The sequence below is a fragment of the Mus caroli genome, chromosome 15 (assembly GCF_900094665.2).
Source record: "Mus caroli chromosome 15, CAROLI_EIJ_v1.1, whole genome shotgun sequence".
Classification (NCBI taxonomy): domain Eukaryota; kingdom Metazoa; phylum Chordata; class Mammalia; order Rodentia; family Muridae; genus Mus; species Mus caroli.
Genome location: NC_034584.1, coordinates 39,000,025 through 39,020,126, shown reverse-complemented (window position 1 = coordinate 39,020,126; position 20,102 = coordinate 39,000,025). Strand labels below are relative to the sequence as shown.

The window sequence follows — 20,102 nt, the reverse complement described above, 5'->3', positions numbered from 1 at the left end:
AGTGAGACCCTGTGTAAAACAAACAAACAAACAAACAAACAAGCAAACAAAAACAAAATAAATTTAGTTTATGCTTTGCTTTTGAAAAATCCATAATCTCCAGTTCTTTTTAGGATGAGAAAGAATACAAATTAGCAAAGAGCACAGAGAAGGACAAAGAAGCTGTACTAATGCAGGGACCTGCAGAAGTGGTTGCTTTCCACAGGGGCTTGTCCATCTGATGCTCCATGAATAGCCAGCACAGGTTCCTTCTCTGTTTACTGAGACTTGTTCTATTTCTTCCAGGCTTTGCAGGGCAAACTGCAGGTCTGCAGCTGGCACAGCAGCAGGGATGCCTGCATCACAGAAAGGAACGAAAATTCACAAACTGAGCACTCTTCATGGTACTGTGTGTGTAAAGTATCATTCTTCAATCACATTCTTGTCAAAAAGAAGTTTAGAGCATTTATCCCAACAGATTATGTATTAACAAGAAACAAAATTATATGAGTAATAAACCTAAATGTTTCTTGGTTTTGATATTTTTATTTGAATGACATTTTGCTTTATGAATAATTGGTAAGTCATGAAAGTAATGTAAACTTTTAGAAATTAAAAGTTATATTTGATAAGGCAATGAAGAAAACAATCAAGTGTCGTTTATTCTAGATAATCTTGTTTCTTGTTTGAATTTTAAATATATAAATCAAGAAAATGTCAGTAAAAATAAGTGTACCAAAAATATATCACTATTGTTTAAATTAGCACTCACTGTCTATATGATAAAGATTGGGAAGAATAGACATAAGTTAATTTTTTCTTGTACTAGTGATAATATTTTGAATATTAATTATCTCAATATATGATACTTATTTCAGCCCAACTCTTCAGTGGACACGTGGTAATAAGGATTATTTTGTATAGGACAGCAGATATTTAGATGGATTAGTTAAAATTGTATTTTAAAATACTATTCCAATTCAATTATGTATTATTTTAATATTATAACATTTCTGGATAGCACAGTCATGATTTTTCAATGCATGCATCATAAAGGCCTTAATTTCCATATTTTCACAATTTCAACTTTATACAAGGCCACAGTTTCAACCACTTTCAGAAAAAGGATTTTTAAGGAGTTTGCTATGTTTTTACTGACATTTTGTGATTTACTTTTAAATAAAAATGGCTATAACTGATAACACTGGCTTCAGATGGTTGAATTCTTTACTAAACTAGGAACAAGCAATTCTGAGACAAAAATGCTATAACTGACTTCAATATGGCTCATGTCATTTATTTAGGTGTTTGAACATAAGATAACTGTACACAGTAAATAGCAGTAGCAATACTATTGAACATTTAGCAAACAATGCATACATGTATACTTGAAAAACTTTGGTATGTCTCTAGGAATTCTGAGCATTTCACATATACCTTCCAGGATATGTCCATAAGCTTGAACATCAAAGCTGCCGCTTATAGGTGGAGAAGCTTCTTGAATTTTTTGAATACGAATCTTTGACTCCCCTGGCCAATTATTTCCTCTGTAAACCAACTCATTCTTTGTCTCATTTGTGATTATCTAATTTCCAAAATAAATATTGATAGAATGATTAAACTGAACAATGGCTAACACAGTTTCTATTTCATCATGTAGGATCCTGTGACACTACATAAATGAGCCTCATATATTCAGGATTCTTCAGGACATTAAGGAGAGCTCCATAAATCAACACAGGCCATGCCTATACAGCTCAGTAATGAGGCCAAAGTCAACCCAGTCATCTGTGCAGCCATCAGCTGGAATCACAGTAATAGCTCATTAATTCAGAGCATACCCTCCATCACTCAAGAAACAAATATTTATCAAGTAAGCACTCTATTCAAAGTACAAAGCACACCTCTGTGTGGAGGCAAAAACATGATGTAATCATCACTATCAAACAACTAAAACACCTTTTAGAGAATAACTATAAATATGTAACCAACAATACAAGGAGTTACAAGGTCAGTAGAGTGACTGCCAAGATTCATTAAACAATTTTAAAGCATCAAACACTAACCAACAGACAAAAATAATAACTGTTATATTCATAGGTTCTAAGTATAATAAGGATCATGGTAGTCTCCAATTTCTGGATGTTGAGGTTTTCTGTCAGTCTTGCAGAGTTAAAATTCATAAAAAATAAATAGGATGCATGATAGGAAGTGTGTGTATATGTGTGTGTATATGTGCCAACTTTATTCAGGTCAAAGGTTAGAAAAAATACAAATCTCTACCAATAGAAAGGACAAAATTTGCTCTTTTTCTACTATAATATGCAGGAATTCAAAAGTATGAACTATCACTAAAGGTAATAAAATGAATCTTGCAATATTAATAAGGAAAACTTGATTAAAATTATGTGAACATTTATGATTCTATTGGAATGCAGTTCAAAAATATGAAAAGCAGCTTATTGATTATAGACAGCAAAATAGTAATCATAGAGAAAAATCCTACGAGCTATGTCTTTTCTTCTCCTTGATCTAAAGTTACTTCTTAAAAACTCAATGAGTTCATCAAGATTCAGGGGTACAGGATAAACAAGAACAAGGAAAACTCAACCATGTTTCTAAGTAAAAACAATGAACACGTGGAAACCATAATTTAAAGTACAAAATCATGTATACATTCACTTATATGTGGATATTAGCTGTTAAGAAATCAATCTCAAATCTACAAACTCAGAGAGGACCGATGAAGTAGAGGATTGGGGTGGAGGGGAGAGTGCGGGTATGAATCACCCTGCTCCAGTTCTCCTCTTCTCTAGTCCACTTGCAAAATCTATTTCCTCTCTTCCCAGGGTGATTGTCAAATGCTTTTTCTGCATCTAAGGAGATGATCATGTGATTTTTTTCTTTGAGCTTTTTTATACAGTGGATTACATTAATGGATTTTCATATATTAAACAAACCTTGCATCCCTGGGATGAAGCCTACTTGATGTGGTGAATGATGGTTTTGATGTGTTCTTGGATTCAGTTTGCAAGAATTATATTGAGTATTTTTTTATTGATATTCATAAGCAAGATTGGTCTGAAGGTCTCTTTTTTGGTTGGATCCTTGTGTGGTTTAGGTATCAGAGTAATTGTGGCTTCATAGAACAAATTAGGACCTGGGAGAGAAAGTAGATGCTGATGTGTGTGTGAGAAGGAAACCTGATCTGATATTGGGTGAGGGAAAAGGACTGAAGCCCTGAGGGCCAGCAGAAAGAATGTAAACAGGCAACCTCAGGAAATGGGAGGTTGAGGGGATGCCCAACAGTAGGGAGAGGTAACTTACAGAGCCCACCTCCAGCAGGAAGACAAGACATCAAGTAAGGGAAGGGGTTGCCTTGCCACAGTCACACCTCTGACCCATAATTGTTCCTGTCTGAAAGAATTACAGGGATGGAAATGGAGAGGAGCCTGAGGAAAAGAAGATCCAGTGACAGACCAAAATTGGGATCCAGCTCAAGTGGAGGTTCCAAGGCCTGGCACTATTAGTGAGGCTATGGAGCGCTCACCAAAAAGGATCTATCATGACCACCCTCCAAAATTCCCAACAAGCAGCTGAAACAGTCAGGTGCAGATATTTGCACCTGACCAATGGACATAAGCTTCTGATTCCTGTTGTTGAATTAGAAAAGGCTGAAAGAAGCTGAGAAGGGTGATCCTGTAGGAAGACTAGCAGTCTTAATTAATCTGGACCCCCAAGATCTCTGAAATACTAGACTGCCAAACAGACAGCATATACCAGCTGATATGAGGCCCCCAACACACATACAGTAGAGGACTTCTGGATCTGTGTTCACTCAGAGATGAGGCACCTAACCCTCAAGAGACTGGAGGCCCAAGGGAGTTTAAAGGTCAGGTGGGGTGGGGGGTGGAGGCATCCACATGGGATGGGGAGGAGATGTGGAATGTTGAGCAGTTGGAAGGTGGATGGTGTGGGCAGGGAATGGAATATGGAGTGCAAAAAATGAATTAAAAATAAAATTAAATTAAGAAAAAAAGATAAGGTAGCCATATCAGCCCTAAGCAAATAGAAACAGTTATCATAAGTTTCCCAAGCAAAAAAAGCCCAGGACCAGATGGTTTTTCTGTAGAATTCTACAAGATTTTCAGAAAGAGTTAATACCAATAGTCGTCACACTGTCCTCACAGAATAGTAACAGAAGGAACACTGCCAAACTCATTCTATGAAGCCACAGTCACCAGGGTACCTAATCCACACAAAGATTCAACAAAGAAAGAAAACTTCAGAACAATTTATTTTATTAACATTGATAATAAAATACTTGCAAACTGAATTCAAGAAAACATCAAAAACATCATCTACCATCATCAAGTAGGACTTCATCCCAGGAATGCAGGAATGGTTCAATATATGAAAGTCTATCAACATAATTCACCATCTAAACAAACTGAAAGAAAAAAATCACATGATAATCTCACTGGATGCTGATAAAGCCTTTGACAAAATCCACTACCCATTCATGTCAAAATGTTAGCGAGATCAGGGATTCAAGGTATATATCTACACAAATCAAAGCAGTACCTGGCGAGCCAATAGCCAACATCAAGATAAATACAAAGAAACTTAAATTAATTCCACTAAATCAGGGGTAAGACAAAGCTGCCCACTCTCTCCCTATCTCTTCAAGTTCTAGCCAGAGCAATAAGACAACTAAAGGAGGTCAAGGGAATACAAATTGAAAAAAATAAGTCAGAGTATCACTATTTCCCGATATGATAGTATACATAAGTGGTCACAAATATTCTACCGGAGATACAGCTGAGAAACACCATCAGCAAAGTGGCTGCATATAAAATTAATTCAAAGAAACCAGTAGCTCCCCTCTATATAACCAATAAACATGTTGAGAAGGAAATTATGGCAACAGTACCATTCACAATAGCCATAAATAATATAAAATATAAAATAACTCCAACAAAGTAAGTAAAAGATCTGTATGACAAGAATTTCAAGTTTCTGAAGAAAGAAATTGAAGAAGATATCAGATGGAATGACTTACCATGCACATGGATAAGTAGGATTAACATAGTGAAAATGGCCATCTTACCAAAAGCAATCTTCAGATTCAATGCAATTTCCCATCAAAATTCTAACACAAGTTTGATAGATCTTGATAGAACAATTCTCTACTTCATATGGAAAAAAAAAACAGAATAGCCAAAATAATCTCGAACAATAAAATATATTTGAAAGGAATTACCATCCCTGACCTCAAGCTGTACTACAGAGTAATAATATTAAAAACTGCATGGTATTGGTACAGAATCAGACATACTGATCAATGGACTCGAATCAAAGACCCAGAAATAAATCCAGACACCTATGGACATTTGTTTTTTGAGAAAGAAATCAAAACCATATAGTTGAAAGAAGAAAGTATCTTCAACAAATGGTGCTTGTCTAACTGGATGTCTACATGTAGAAGAATGCAAATAGATGCATATTTCTCACCCTACACAAAACTCATGTTCAAGTGGATCAATAACTTGAACATATAACCAGATACACTAAATCTCATAGAAATGAAAGTGGGAAATAGCCTTGATCTCACTGATACAGAAGACAATTTCCTGAATATAACACCAATGGCTCAGAGTCTAAGACCAACAATAGATAAATGGGACCTCATGAAACCAAAAAGCTTCCATAAGGCAAAGGACACTGTCAATAGGAGAAAATGGCAGCCTACAGATTGGGAAAGCATCTTCACCAACCCTACATCTTACAAAGGGCTAATATTCAAAATTTACAAAGAATTCAAGAAGTTAGACCAAAGAACCCAAAATAACCTTATAAAAACTGAGATACAGAGCTAAACAGAATTTCAACAGAGAAATCTCAAATAACCAAGAAACACTAAAAGAAATGTTCATAGTCCTTAGTCGTTAGGTAAATGCAAATCACAATAACTCTGAGATTCTATCTTACACTGGTCAGAATGGCTAAGATCAAAAACTCAAGTGATCGCATTTGCTGGTGAGAATGTGGTGCAAGAGGAACACTTCTCCATTGCTGGTGGGAATGCAAACTTGTACAATCACTTTGGAAATCAATTTGGTGATTTCTCAGAAAACTGGGAATAATTCTACCTCAAGATCTAGCTATACCACTCCTGGGCATACACCCAAAATATGCTCTACCATTCCACAGAGATGCTTGCTCAACTATGTTCATAGTAGCTTTATTCATTATAACCAGAAACTGGGAACAAGCTAGATGTCCCTCAACTGAAGAATGGATAAAGAAACTATGGTAAATCTACACAAAGGAATACCATTCAGCTATTAAAAACAAAGACATCATGAAATTTTCAAGCAAATGTATGGAGCTTGAGAATATCATCCTGAGTGTGTAACCCAGTCCCAGAAAGACATGCAGGGTATGTACTCACTTATAAGTGGATATTAGCCATAAAGTACAAAATAACCATGGTATAGTCCACAGAACTAGAGAAGCTAAACAAGAAGTAAGGAACAAGTCAGGATGATTGAATATCACTTAGAAGGGGGAATAGGAGGCAGATGGAACAAGGAGCTGCTCTTATTTTTTATATCCACATGCTAGTCAATTCCCAAGCTTTAATCTCTTAGCTAATATTCCTTTGACAATCTGAAAGCCATAGTCCACAAACCCTAGTCCTTGCCTTGGCATGGGTTCATAGGAGGAGATGGAGTCATGGGAGGCAGACAGAGAGAACTGGGTAGGATAGAGGTTGGAGAGGGGAATTGGGCTGGGGTTCATGATCAGCTAGCTATATGGAGGGACAGGAGAGATGGCTATATAGCCATGCTAATGAATGGACAACTGCAATTGACTGGGACATCCTCTTCTGGCCACTGTTGACACTGCACACAGGTAGTGACACATATATGCAGGCAAAACTCCCATATACATAACTACATTAACCTAAAATATACTACAAAATGAATATTTAATGGAGAGCCAATGAATGTTTATGCATATAAGGAAAATTCTACTTAAATCTGACACCACTCCTTTTTATTACATATTAATTTACTCTCTCTCATTTGCATGTGTGTGTGTGCGCGTGTGTGCCATGTTTCATGCTGTACTTTGGAGGTCATAAAACACTTTGCATGACTTGGCTGTCTCTTTCCACTATGTAGGTTTTAGGGATTGAACTCAGGCTATCAAGACTGGCAGCAGCAGCCACCCTTATACACTGAGTCAGATCATAGGACTCAAGCCTTGATGTTTATGGATATTTCTCCCTGGTTTTTCTCCACAGACACATTTTTGAGGAATTTTTAAATTTTTCATCTTCAACCTCAATAAGTCTCTAAATCATGATCATTGCTTCCGCATTATTCAATTGTGTACCAGATAAGTTTTAGTGAAGAAGATATACTACGTGAAATCTGATGGTCATGAAGTTAAAAGTAGTACCCATAAAGATCTAGGCTTACCTGTCCAAATCTCACAGCTATCATAGGTATATTATGACTGCAGTTATATGAAGTTATGGTAACTGAATACTGAATTGTCATAGCTGATCCATTTAATTTGGTCCGATTAACCTGAAAATGCTTTAAAAATATTCCCTTGTTTGCTAGTGCTGGAGGTCTCCTCTTTGGCATTTCTGGAAAAAGTTGGAAATAAGATTACAGTGTTTTTGCTCTGTTATTGTCATAATTTCTTGTGTATGAATCTATGAATCAAACTTAGTAAATGGATAAACGATGCTAAGACATAGAAATAAAATTTTCACTTGTAATATTAGCACTTAAGTCTACATAAAATGACTCAACATACCATCCAAGACAGAGACTGTAGGTGTCTGTCCAATGTACACTGCATCCACATAAATGGACTGGAATTCTGACGATTTTTGTAAGGTAATCCTTTGTAGAGAAAAACTTGTCCCAGCATATTTGGTTTGTAAGAAATCTAGAAGATCTATGCAAGTGTAAATCCACCTGAAATTCATTGAATAATTTTGTGTTTATATTTGTCACACACACACACACACACACACACAGACAGAGTCTAAATGGTGTTACAATTTAACGAACAGTAGGCTAAAGAGATAGCTCTATTTGGAAAATGCATGTTGCACAAGCAAAGGTATCTGAGTTCAGGTCCCCAAAATCCTTTTAAAACACTGGTGCCTCACTCTTTAATGATAGTACTAGAGAGCAGAAACAGGCGGAGCTCTGGAGTTGACTGACTTTAAAGTCTAGTCCACCTGGTGAACTTAAAGGTTTACTTTAAGACTCCATCTCAAAAATAACATAGAAAGTGACTAAAGAAAGTGCCCAATGTTAACATTTGTTGTTTACATACATACACACACTTCCACATGCTCCCATGGGCACATGTACACAAATATATGAACAAATGCTACCCCCTAAATTTTATAAAATAAATGATTTCACTCTCAGTAAAAGATTAGTGTTGTATTCATACACAATTTTTTTTGTAGCCTTGGTATTATCTATAGAGATGTAAAATAACCTTCTATCATATGTAGGAAGTTAAGTAAAACAACTGGTATAGAGCACATTAATGAAAAGAAGTTAGAGTAAAATTAGCTACTATGTTAAATATGTGAAAAATAGAAAAGAAATTCTGGTTCTAATTTTAGTGGAAATGCTTTGAGTTTTTCCTTTTGATACATAATGTTGCCTATAGGCTTACTGTATGTATCCTTTATTAAGTTGTGACATATTCCTTGTATTACTAATCTCTTTGGGAGTTTTATCATGAAGAGATTTTGGATTTTGTCAAGAGTCTTTTCTGCATCTATTGTAAGTGTCTTGTGATTTCTGTTCTTTAGTCTATTCATGTGGTGAATTATGTTTACTGATTTGTTTATGTTGAGTTGTTCTTGTATCTCTGAAATGAAGCCAAGTAGATCACGATGAGCAAAAGAGAAGAGACCATCATTATAATACACACACACACACACACACACACACACACACACACACATATATATATATATATATATATATATATATATACAAACAAGTATATATATAGTATATACTTGTTATAGTATATATAGTATATAGTATATATATACTTGTTTGAACCCATAATGTATCTTACTTATTTCCAGAAGCAAAGTTATATTCAAGTTGTACATCAGCACTTCTAATGATCTTGCCACTGTCTTGGTACTTGAACTTGAGACCAATGAAGTTGGCCAGAGATCCTTTGTATGCTAAACACAACTACATAAAAATAAGAAAGTAGTCAATAACAATATTTTACAATTATTTTGTATTATAACAATTCAAATCAATACAATGCAAAGCAGTATATATTTATTGAACCTTTTTATGTAGAATATACAAAAACATTTTAAAAAATCACTATATTTTGACTAATTAGCTGTCAAAGAATTGGGAGCTTCCTCTTATGGAAGACAAGACTTAACAGTATCTTTGTGTATTTTGATGCTATTTCCTTTTTAAAATAGAAGATATTTTACACCCTATGAGAATGAGTTATCTATAAATTCCAATTAAAATTTATGAGTTAAATATCTTATAAAATTATAAGATAAAGCATAAAACGTGATGATATATTTTCTTCCTGCTATTGCTCCCTCCCTCCCTTCTCCTCTCCTTCTTTTTTCTTCTGAGAATCACCAGAAGAAAGATCACAGAAGCCAGTATATGAATCATTACTCCTGTCCAACATGACATGACTCAAAATGGCAAGCACTTTTCTTAGTCTTAAATTTTCATGAAATTATATTAGCTGGGTATTTCCCAGATTCAATTAGCATATAGTTTTCACAAGCTCACCTGATTATAAGGAAATAATAAAATGTCTCCATATGGTGATTTGTTTGGCTTAACATCTGTCGAGTCAAAAAGTACAGCTGGGTTTTTCAGGGAGTAACGGCCACAGTATGCATCTGTTTCGGCCGTCTTCTGCCCTCTATTAATATGTTCCTATAAAAACAACATTTCAAATAAAAGTATGACTTTTTGTCTTGCTTTTCTTACAACATCTGTAACTAAGTTATTCAAGGCCTTACCCTAATACCCTTCTTTCTTCAGTACTGTAATTTAAAAAGATCTTTCCCACCTATGAAATTCTTCATATATTCATTCTGATCCCTATTTGTACAATTCATTGTGCCTCTATATGACTATTTTCCAAATCCTATCATCTTTCTTATACTATAAGCTAATTAAAGTTATTTATTCATTTTCCATGAGTGTTTGTTTAGTAATTACCCTGTAACAGTATTTTGTTTGTTTTGTTTTTATTGTGTTTTTTATAATTCAAGTGATGAAGAACACTATTCTTCTATGAAGGGAGTAATACTAGGGACAAAATAGCTAGGGATTCTGTTACTCATGAGAAGCACTAACTCATATAAAAGCAATCGCACCAGAAGAAGTAAATGAGTTGCCTTTAAAGATAAACAGCAATTGTTCAAATCAGAGAAAGGATCAACAGACTTCAGAGGATAAACATCTGTGTGATCCATCAAAGACAGAAGGACCCTGGTGTTGGAAAATGTATATAGCAGAAGTTAAGCAGAGAACAGAAATGAATGCTAGGATGGTGATGGGAAATACAGTAGTGAGGAATGGAACATAATCCTTACATTCATTAGGATTATATTCATATATATATATACATATTATATTCATATTATATACATAATATATACATATTATATTCATATATATACACATATTATATTCATATATATATATACACACACACACATTAAGTTGTGAAGGCTGCCATTAAGCTTTAAAAATTCTATTTTATCGCTAATAAGTCTATTAATGTAAAGTATCATGAAATGTATATATTAATGACTCATAGTTATTTCTAGATTATTGATTTCATTTAATTACCTAGACCCTATATTTTATCTTTGAGTATGTGTGTGTATGTGTATGAATGATTTGTGCACATTCATGTTTATATGTGAGGTGTACATGTGTCATGGCACATTATTAGAGTTCAGTCCACATCTTCCACCTTCTTTGAGACAGAACCTCTTTGCTGTTGCATATACATGCTAGCTGGTGTTAGTTTCTGGAGATTTTCATCTCACTATACAAGCACTGAGACTAAGGAAATTCAACTGCCATGTTGTGCTTTACATGAGTTTTGGGAATACGAACTCAAGTTCTCACATGTTTACAAGTGTTCTATTCACTGGTTCCTCTCCCCAAACTACATTTGATATTCTTGAAGTGTCACTTAGAAAAATGTACATCTAGCTTCCTCAAGTATTCAGATGAAAAAAATAGAATGTTATCTTTAAAAATATTTTTATTTATATACTAAACAATTTTTTTTATCTTGTCAAGAAACAAACAAGAATTAGGGAGGCACTGTAATAGTTGACTAAATGATTTCAAAAGAGTAAGAAAAGGAAATTTTTGTAAACCATTCTATAATTTATTCCAATACAAACTATATGGTCTGAAGCCAGTGAGGAAGGGAACATATTCTTCAGTCATGTGGAAAAAAGCACATAAACATAACCTAAAGTTCTTATCTTTGTCCATTGTGTCCACTGTCTACAATGGAAGCATTGCTTTCTTCTAAGCTTTAGGGAAGATGCAAACTGGAACCTTGCAGCTTGACTCAGCAAAGTACTGACAACTATTGCTAATTCAAGAAAAAAAATCAGAAAATCTTAAACACTCATGGGAAATTTTATTCAGTCCCTTTCAAGGTTCACTAAATACTACCTACCAGTTCAAAATCAGTTTCGTAGTCTCTGAAGTATTTCACTAGAAATCCTTCTTCCAAATGTGCTATTTCCGGTGGACACTTGGCACTCACCATCTCTTCCACAGCTACCTGAAACTAAATAACGAGTATGTGCTTTAGTAGATCCTTTCTAGTGAACTTAGGGCATTAGTAACTCTACTATGAATTTGGCTAATTGGTTTTCTATCAGAATATTTTCATGAGATAATTCCCATGTGAGCCATAATTAGGATACTTTTATCTATAACTTTGTAAGAATTTTTCAAGCTAATATGTGAGTTCTTGAAGTGTCCTTTGACACTTACCAAGAGGTTTTTTTTTAAGGGTAATTATGTCCAATTGGATATTATTACATTACTTTTATGTACTGCAGGCATTTTATTAGCTAGTGTTTAAAGAACAGCAAAAAGAAAGAAATAAAAATTACCTAATTAAATATATTCCAAATAAATGGTCCCTAATTAATTCAAAATTTCCTAGGAAAAACTATATCCTCAAATGCTTTTCAAGAGAACATAACAAACTCTGTGTGCCTAAACTTCCAATTATCTAAAATACTAAATATTTTGTATTAAATGGGAATTATTAAGCACTCATAAGTCTTATAACCTTCACATCTATTTGTCTAACAAAGCACAAAAATTATTGTTGCTTAGGAATTAAAGGCTTAAGGCAATTCATAATATTTAATCCCCGAGCAAATGCTAATTGAAACTCACTGCACAGACTATTTACAAAACTGGGCAATGCACAAGCATGCTATCTTTAAACACATCCCCCACTCCACCCCTACGTGGCATGGGTTATTTTTTCACATGGGCTAAAAAATTCTTTTTAATTTTTATTTTCTCAGTCATTGTCATATTTCCTCCCTTCTTTTCTTACAGTGTATTAGCCAAGGCAGTAGCAGAATGTATTACATCACCTTTAAGTATTATTTACATAAAATAGATATTAAATGGGTTTGTTTTCAATAAAAATAATGAAGTATTTAAGTTTCATAATAAAGTCTTTGATGTCATTCATCTCTAAAGGTCTCTCCTACTTGCACATAATAAAATTTTGGATTTAGGGTGAAGGAGAATACTGGTGTGAGTAGGGCCATAAGTGCTCCCCACATAATCATAGAATGGTGAAGATAGATTTGAGATCCTTTGTCCAGAAAAATGAGTGGTCACACTATATTGTCTCTGAGCTCACAAGAGACAGAATCATTTATGATATACATTTTGTTAAATTAACCAATGTTAAGTGATTTTTACAGATATCTTGAAACAATTTCCTTTCAGATCTGTCTATAAATGGTCAGTGGGAGCTGTGAAAGGATCCAGAAGAGATACGTAGTAGAATGTTCATGGAGCATACCTCAGCTTCCGTTGACTCTGGGGTAAGAGGCTTAGAAGCAATCCCATCCCAGTTTAATGTAAACGTCTCCAAATTGGGTTTTCCTTTGCTTTGTTCTGTGATACTCAGCGTGACATTACTTCCTTCAAATACTTCATAACCAAGCAGATCAAAGTCTCCTGTATGAGGTACCAAATAGAAATTTAAAATGATAATGAGCACAACACACATACATCAAAAAGAGACATTCAACTGTAACCAAATTGGTTGTATTTGGAGTTGCCTTAACATAAAAGAAGGAGGAATTGGGAAAGATAAAGAGTATTTCAGTAAGAGCAGACTTATTCACAGAAGAAACAGCCAAAATAACATTTGATTCATTTAAATGCTACTTATGGATTAAGGGGAAACATTATAAGAAGAGCAGATTACAATAGTATCGGGCAGTATAGAGCACCAGGTTATTCAAAACATTAACTTAGTCTTTTTAGATGTAAATGTTTATGGCAGAACATTTAGTAAACACTATTTACTAAACATCTATTTAGTGCAGAAAACTGATAGTTTGTTGGCTGTCAGTAGAGTATAAAGTTAATTCCCAATAATCGCTTACATTCAAGAGCTTGTGTATAAGGTGCCACTTTGCAACCAAGTAAGGCCTTCAATTCCACTGTCCTTCTCTATTGAGTACAGTATTGTATATACACCCTGCTAGATTTTATTATGTATGTGTTAAGTTTTCCTAAAGCTTCAAAGTTTCTCTGTGATCTATAATACAAGAGAAACACAGCTTACCTCTAGTTGATACAAAGGTTATTGTGTAGATATAGCTCTGGAGATCCCTCTTGCTGGTCACTTGAACTGAATCTGGTTTTATAGACCAAAGGTCATTTAAAGCTGATTTCAGCATGAAGTCAGAAGCATCAGCGGGTAGCCAGACTTTGGATGAATTTTAAAAAGAAAACAGAAAAATTGAAGTGTTTCTAAACTATTGCAGCCCAAAATAATATCTTTCATTTAAATTTATTCTTGGTCACATTAAAGTTAAGAAGCAGAAGAGTGATCCAGGATAATAATATTGACTGTTGAATTGGTTAGTATTGTCTTTGATAAAAGACATAAAAATAACTATTGCATGTACTAATTGATATTTCTGATTTAAGGCAACAAAACATGGTTGTCTAGAATTATAAGTTGTTTAAAATTTATTAATATAAAATATATTATTGACTGACAAATTAGTATTTTGTAGATGTATTACTAAAAAAATTGAAAGATGTGTTTATTCTGTATTATGATAAATTTAATTCCTAGTTTCTGGACTTATACATGGGAGTCAAATGCATATAAATATGCATATGCTTTTAGGTGTAAAAGTATTATTATGCTTATAAATAAATGCAATGGGAAATGCCTGACATTTGTTTGCTATCTTTTAATCTCAGTAGAACCCTTTCTTTATAATATCTTTCTTCTCTTTTGTCTAGCATGCTACTGAAGAAGCTATAGCTTCTAAGTTATCATTATGCTAGAATGAGTACTTTATACATATGTTTGTACATAAAGGCAAATATTTCTCTTGTTAGTTAGTATAGCTACCAGTCTTTTCCATGTTGTAGATGAATCTGTATTGGGAAAGTGAACATGAGTCAGCTCCCACACACAGGCTGGTTACTGTGACCTGCTGGACTTCATTAGTCACATCAGCTGTCTCCCAGTTTTCCAATGTTATAACCTATTTTTCCAAATAAAGAAAGCAAATTAATATACAGACATAAACAAACTTTAAATAATTGTAACTTGGCTATTCAGTGCCTCTCACCTGCTCTACTCGACTGTAAATGATATTTAACAACATGTTTAAATGAGTCTTATAAAATAAAAGCCTTATAGTTCTAATGCAGATATTTCAAAAAGAAACATAATTACTACAAAATTCAATTCGTAGCACATGGAATGTAATAACTTAATGGAGCCTGTCTTCATACAGTTACTTCTTTAAAGGATAGGGAGCAAACCCAGAGCCTCACAAATGTTAGCCAAATATTCTAGTGACAATCCTGAGTATTGGACACTGATTTTCAGGAAAGTGAATCTATTATCACAGCAAACCTGTACTTCGGGGACAACTGTTGACTGAGATTTGATGACTTGTTCTTCATTTAGTGCATCTCCTGTCTGCTGTTCAGTAAAGACATTTTTATACTGGTACAGTCCAACATCAACAAAAGCACTTAATGTATACTCTTGCAGCAAGATTTCAATGTAATACCTAGGAAATAGAGTAAGACTATATATATTTTCCTCAAAACATGTCATAAAATATTTTTTCCAAAAAGATGAATGCCAAGATATCAATAAAAGTTATTAAATTATAAATTAATAGAGACAGTACTAGCCCCTATCCTTAAGAAGCTGAAGCAAAAACAATGGCAGACTGTGACAATCACTCCCTGGAACACAACACTGAGGGCAGGAATAGTTTAAATGAAGAAGCTTAGAGCTTCAGGGAGAACAGCAACTAGGCTACATTTATCTCATGACCTCTAGATCAGTGGATGTACGGCCTGAGGTAGAAAGTTCTCAATACAGTTTACATCTTATGCGTTCTTCAAATGGTCAAATGATAAAGACCTAGTGGAGAGCCTACGGCACTATTAGGGTTATGAAGCCTTTAGCCAGAGGAGCTATGTAGAAGAAAGTCTTTGAGGACATATCCTAGTGAAAGATATGCTGAGCCTCTCTTCCTCTATCCCCATCTCTATCTTTTCTTTTTCTTCCTGGGTACAGTGAGGTGAATAGACTTTCTCCACTCATTACACACTTTCTGCCATGGTGTACTGGGCCAGCAGTAAGATCTAGGGACCATGAATTATCTACAAAGTGAGTTCCAGGACATTCAGGGCTATACAGAGAAACCCTGTCTCAAAAAACCCAATAATAATAATAATAATAATAATAATAATAATAATAATAATAATAAAGCAAAAAATTAAAACATCTGAAACTGTAGTGGGTTTAGCCTAATGTTGTTTATATTATGTTAATTTTGGTTCCCAAAAATGTCTGTGCAAGAATCTGTACATCTACACATAAGATACTGGGGAGCCCTGCTTCCAGTTGGTTCTAATTGATAAAGTAATGTTGTCGACAGCCAATGTCTGGACAGGGCAGAGGCGAGACATTCAGGATTCCCAGGCTAGGGACAAAGAGGAAGGAAGAAGAAAGAGATCTGCCATGTCAGTAGAAGGAGAGGAAAGATGTCATGCGGGAGAAGGTACAGGACAGAGAACATAGTCACCATGTAAAAGCTGGAGAATAGAGGTCCGTCCCAAGAGGGCTGCCCGACTGGGTCCGGAACAACACAGATGAAATACAGATTTTAGTAAATAATAACTTGGAAACATCAGAGGGAGGCAGATTAACATTGTGAAAGTTAGGAAGTCACCCAGATCTTAAGCTGTTTAAGACTTATCAAAATATAAAAGCAATGTGTGTGTGTGTGTGTGTGTGTGTGTGTGTCTTTTATTCAGGAACTCAAAACATTGGGGTGCATAGAGAAAAATGCACCACAGCTGGGATCTATTTGAGCGTTTAATTGGGTATTGCTACAGTTGGCACCCAACATGTGAAACAATATAATCTTTCTTCTAATTTAAACCTACCTCCTCTGTTTAATGTCAGTATTTTTGAAAATATACAACCGAATGTGTCAAAAACTATGGGAAATAAGCAATTATACATATCTTTCTAGCACAGGGTATGGAAACTAGAGATTGGTGCATGCTTGGCAAACTTGCTGCAGTGAACAATGCACTCAGCTTTTGAGAATGATTAGCTCTGTAAACTAAGCCAATAGACCATTGTGCATACCAATAAAAGCAAATTAAATGCTTTAAAGTATAAGATTGCATTGTAAATGACACACAGTAACTTAAATGCGAGGAAAAAAAAAACCACCCTTACTCTTTTCCTTTCTGAAGATGAATCTCATCTGATCTTTGTGTTGAATTTGAAAAATAAGTGTTGGCATTTCCAGAGTAATACGCAATCCTCTCCTTATTCCAGAAAGAGAGAAGAAAAATTTAGACTAAAACTTTTCAACAATTATCATTTATCATGACTTCAATTTTAGAGATTTTATCAGTAGGAAAACATGAAAATCTGTATTTTTCTTCTAAGATCTGTTACTCATAACAACATGAACTTTAAAAAAAATATGGGGAAGAGAGTGGCAGGATCAGATGTAGTGAAAGAGAACAGAAATTGGCCTCTGGCAGGTAGGGAGCAACTCTAAGAGGCACCGGAGACCTGGGACTTGGAGAGGCCCACTAGAGTATAGGGGTGATTCTAAATGAAACACCTAGTGAGTGGGGGACATGGATCCTGAAGTGGCTACCTCCTGTAGCCAGGCAAGACTCTCAGTAAATATATAAGGACAGCAACCCACCCACAAAACCTTCGACTCAAAATGTGTCTTGCCTACAAGATGTGCCAATAGCATTTTGCATGTTCCCTACCTTGTCTTCTGTGCGCCCAGTTTGGCTGAAATAAATAGCATAGCGGTCATCACCTCTGATATAAAACCTGTAAACATCAGAATCTGGAGGCACCAAAAACCCACTGATGCGTGCAACAAATGTGTCTTGTTCTATAGGCCAAACATAGGAAGCAGAATCTGTCCAAGTGGCACCCATGTACCCTGGGGTATGCTCATTGTATTCAAGTATATCTTCAAGATGTGCTGGCCGGCTATTATTCCAGACCTCAACCTTTAGGCCTCTTCCACCTAAATATAATACAAAAGATGCCATTATTCATCAAGATCATTATGCAATGTCTCTATGGGCCACTTGGTGATAGTTATTGAGATTCTGTATCAATTTGCATTTTTATAGTAGGTATGTAAACAATTACACAGACCCTACATTCATCTGATCCTAGAGCCAGTGTGCTGTTAGAGAATTCTACTCTTTATTATTGATTACTTTTCAGAGTTGGCAATCCACCCACCCATATTAAACATGGAAATGACAGTATGGATGCCATGCATTGTACATTTTAAATATTCCATACCTAATTTCTTTAGGTAAGATGACAACATGTAGTAGTACTATGAAGCTCAATTGTATGACTTATGCTTCATGAAGTAAAGACCCGAAGCTTCAAAACTGAAACCATTTGGTTACAAAAACTTGGCCTGATCATTTTCTCTAGTGAAAGTTATTCTATGACTGACTTGCAAAGTCAGTAGTAAAAGTACTGACATTAGGTTTTAATATTTCTCTCAGTAATTTGTTTTCTTTGTTCTTGCTTCTTAAAACATTGATTCTAAGCCAAGATATCATTTGTCATCAGATAGAATAAAAAAAGGGAATATTCTGTTAGTGTACCTACAACTTGTAGATTTACATGTCACCTGCTTCTTGTATAGGCTCAAGAGGGAATATTCCTGATTCAGTGTAACTACATGTGTTTGATAAACTCTGAATTAATCTTTTTTCAACTAGAAAGGAATTGTCAAAAATCTTTTTTCTTCTATTTTTCCTAAAAAATGTAACACCGCCAGGCACATGCCTTCCTTTAGTAGCCTTCAGTTTGCATCTGGGAAGTAGTGGCTAATCCTCTTCATTTGAATTTGCTGGGGAAAACAATAACTTGAGCCAGTGAAAGTCAGCCATTTACATGTCCGTGTTCACTGATACACAGCTTTCCCTGAATCATCCATCACTGATGAGAAAGTTATTTTGTAAATTAAGAACCTCTACCCAGTATTCAAATCAGAGAAATCTAGGAGGCTACAAATAATAATTTGTTATACTACAAACACCAACGACATGATAAAGAACAGATTTCCCTGTGTTCAAAAGATTTGTGACTGCTGGTACTGTCAGCCATTTAAAGATGCAAAACACAGGGTAGCCATGCATGGAAATTTTACACAGATATAACAAGAAAGACTGAAAAGAACTTTGAATTGTTTTCCTTTCCTCTAGTTTTATGCCAGATTGTTCTAAACCAGTAAGATTTAATCTCCCACATTTATAGTTTTAAGCATGCAAAAAGTATTTTTAATCTTTTTATAAAAAGTATTATTTCTTATTTTTGAGATTATACTTCAGTTAGAGCATTTCTCCCCTTTTCTTACTCAAAATCCTTCTATACACCCCTTACCACTCTTCTCTAAATCATGCCTCCTTTTCATTAATTGATATTGCATGCATGTATATATACATATATTCCTAAACATGACCTCCACAGTATGCATAAAGTTACTTATTTACATGTTTTCCGGGATGACTGTTTGGTATTGGATAACTATTTGGTGTGCTCTTCCTTGGTGAAGACAAGTTCTCCCAGTCTTAGCATTCCTTAGTTGCCTGTAGCTTTTTGTGTACTGTTGAGGCCTTGTGGACTATTAAAAGTTCCACAATGGCTGTGCCTATATTCACTAAGCGCAGTGGAATTTAAAGAAATGTACCATTTCATTTTTTTTTTCAATAAAGTCCGTTTTACAAAGAGATGTAGATGTTAGAAGCTGGGATTGGTTTTCCTCCACAGTCATAGCTTTGATGCAGCTACTTTAATACACACACTTCTTGGAGCTACAGAGATGGCCCAGTTGGTAAAGTGCCTGCTATAAAAATATCTATGAACCTAAAAAAGCTGGAAAGGTTTGAGGACATTTATTCAAATTCCTAAAAGTTCAGCTGATGTATTTTTTTAATTAGGTATTTTCTTCATTTACATTTCAAATGCTATCCTAAAAGTTCCCCATACCCTCCCCGCCCCCCCTCCCCGACTACCCACTCACTCCCATTTCTTGGCCCTGGAATTCCCCTGTACTGAGGCATATAAAGTTTGCAAGACCAAGGGGCCTCTCTTCCCAATGATGGCCGACTAGGCCATCTTCTGCTACATATGTAGCTAGAGACATGACAGCTAATATTTTTAAACTAAGAATATATGTCAGTAATAATTTTTTTCTGCAGATA

The 20,102-nt window shown here is 34.9% G+C and overlaps 1 protein-coding gene across 1 annotated transcript in view; it reads right to left on the bottom strand.

The window, feature by feature from the left end:
* Pkhd1l1 (PKHD1 like 1) overlaps positions 1–20,102 on the bottom strand; it is a 136,433-nt gene that overhangs the window by 88,666 nt on the left and 27,665 nt on the right. Inside the window, exons 12-24 of the mRNA XM_021183925.2 lie at positions 17,628–17,902; positions 17,074–17,165; positions 15,220–15,379; positions 14,707–14,842; positions 13,903–14,046; positions 13,129–13,286; positions 11,746–11,859; positions 9,819–9,968; positions 9,115–9,239; positions 7,816–7,979; positions 7,470–7,642; positions 1,417–1,564; positions 181–335 (exon numbers count right to left, since the gene is read on the bottom strand). Coding sequence (XP_021039584.2) covers positions 181–335; positions 1,417–1,564; positions 7,470–7,642; positions 7,816–7,979; positions 9,115–9,239; positions 9,819–9,968; positions 11,746–11,859; positions 13,129–13,286; positions 13,903–14,046; positions 14,707–14,842; positions 15,220–15,379; positions 17,074–17,165; positions 17,628–17,902 — 1,994 coding nt within the window. The remainder of the gene's footprint in view (positions 1–180; positions 336–1,416; positions 1,565–7,469; positions 7,643–7,815; positions 7,980–9,114; positions 9,240–9,818; positions 9,969–11,745; positions 11,860–13,128; positions 13,287–13,902; positions 14,047–14,706; positions 14,843–15,219; positions 15,380–17,073; positions 17,166–17,627; positions 17,903–20,102) is intronic.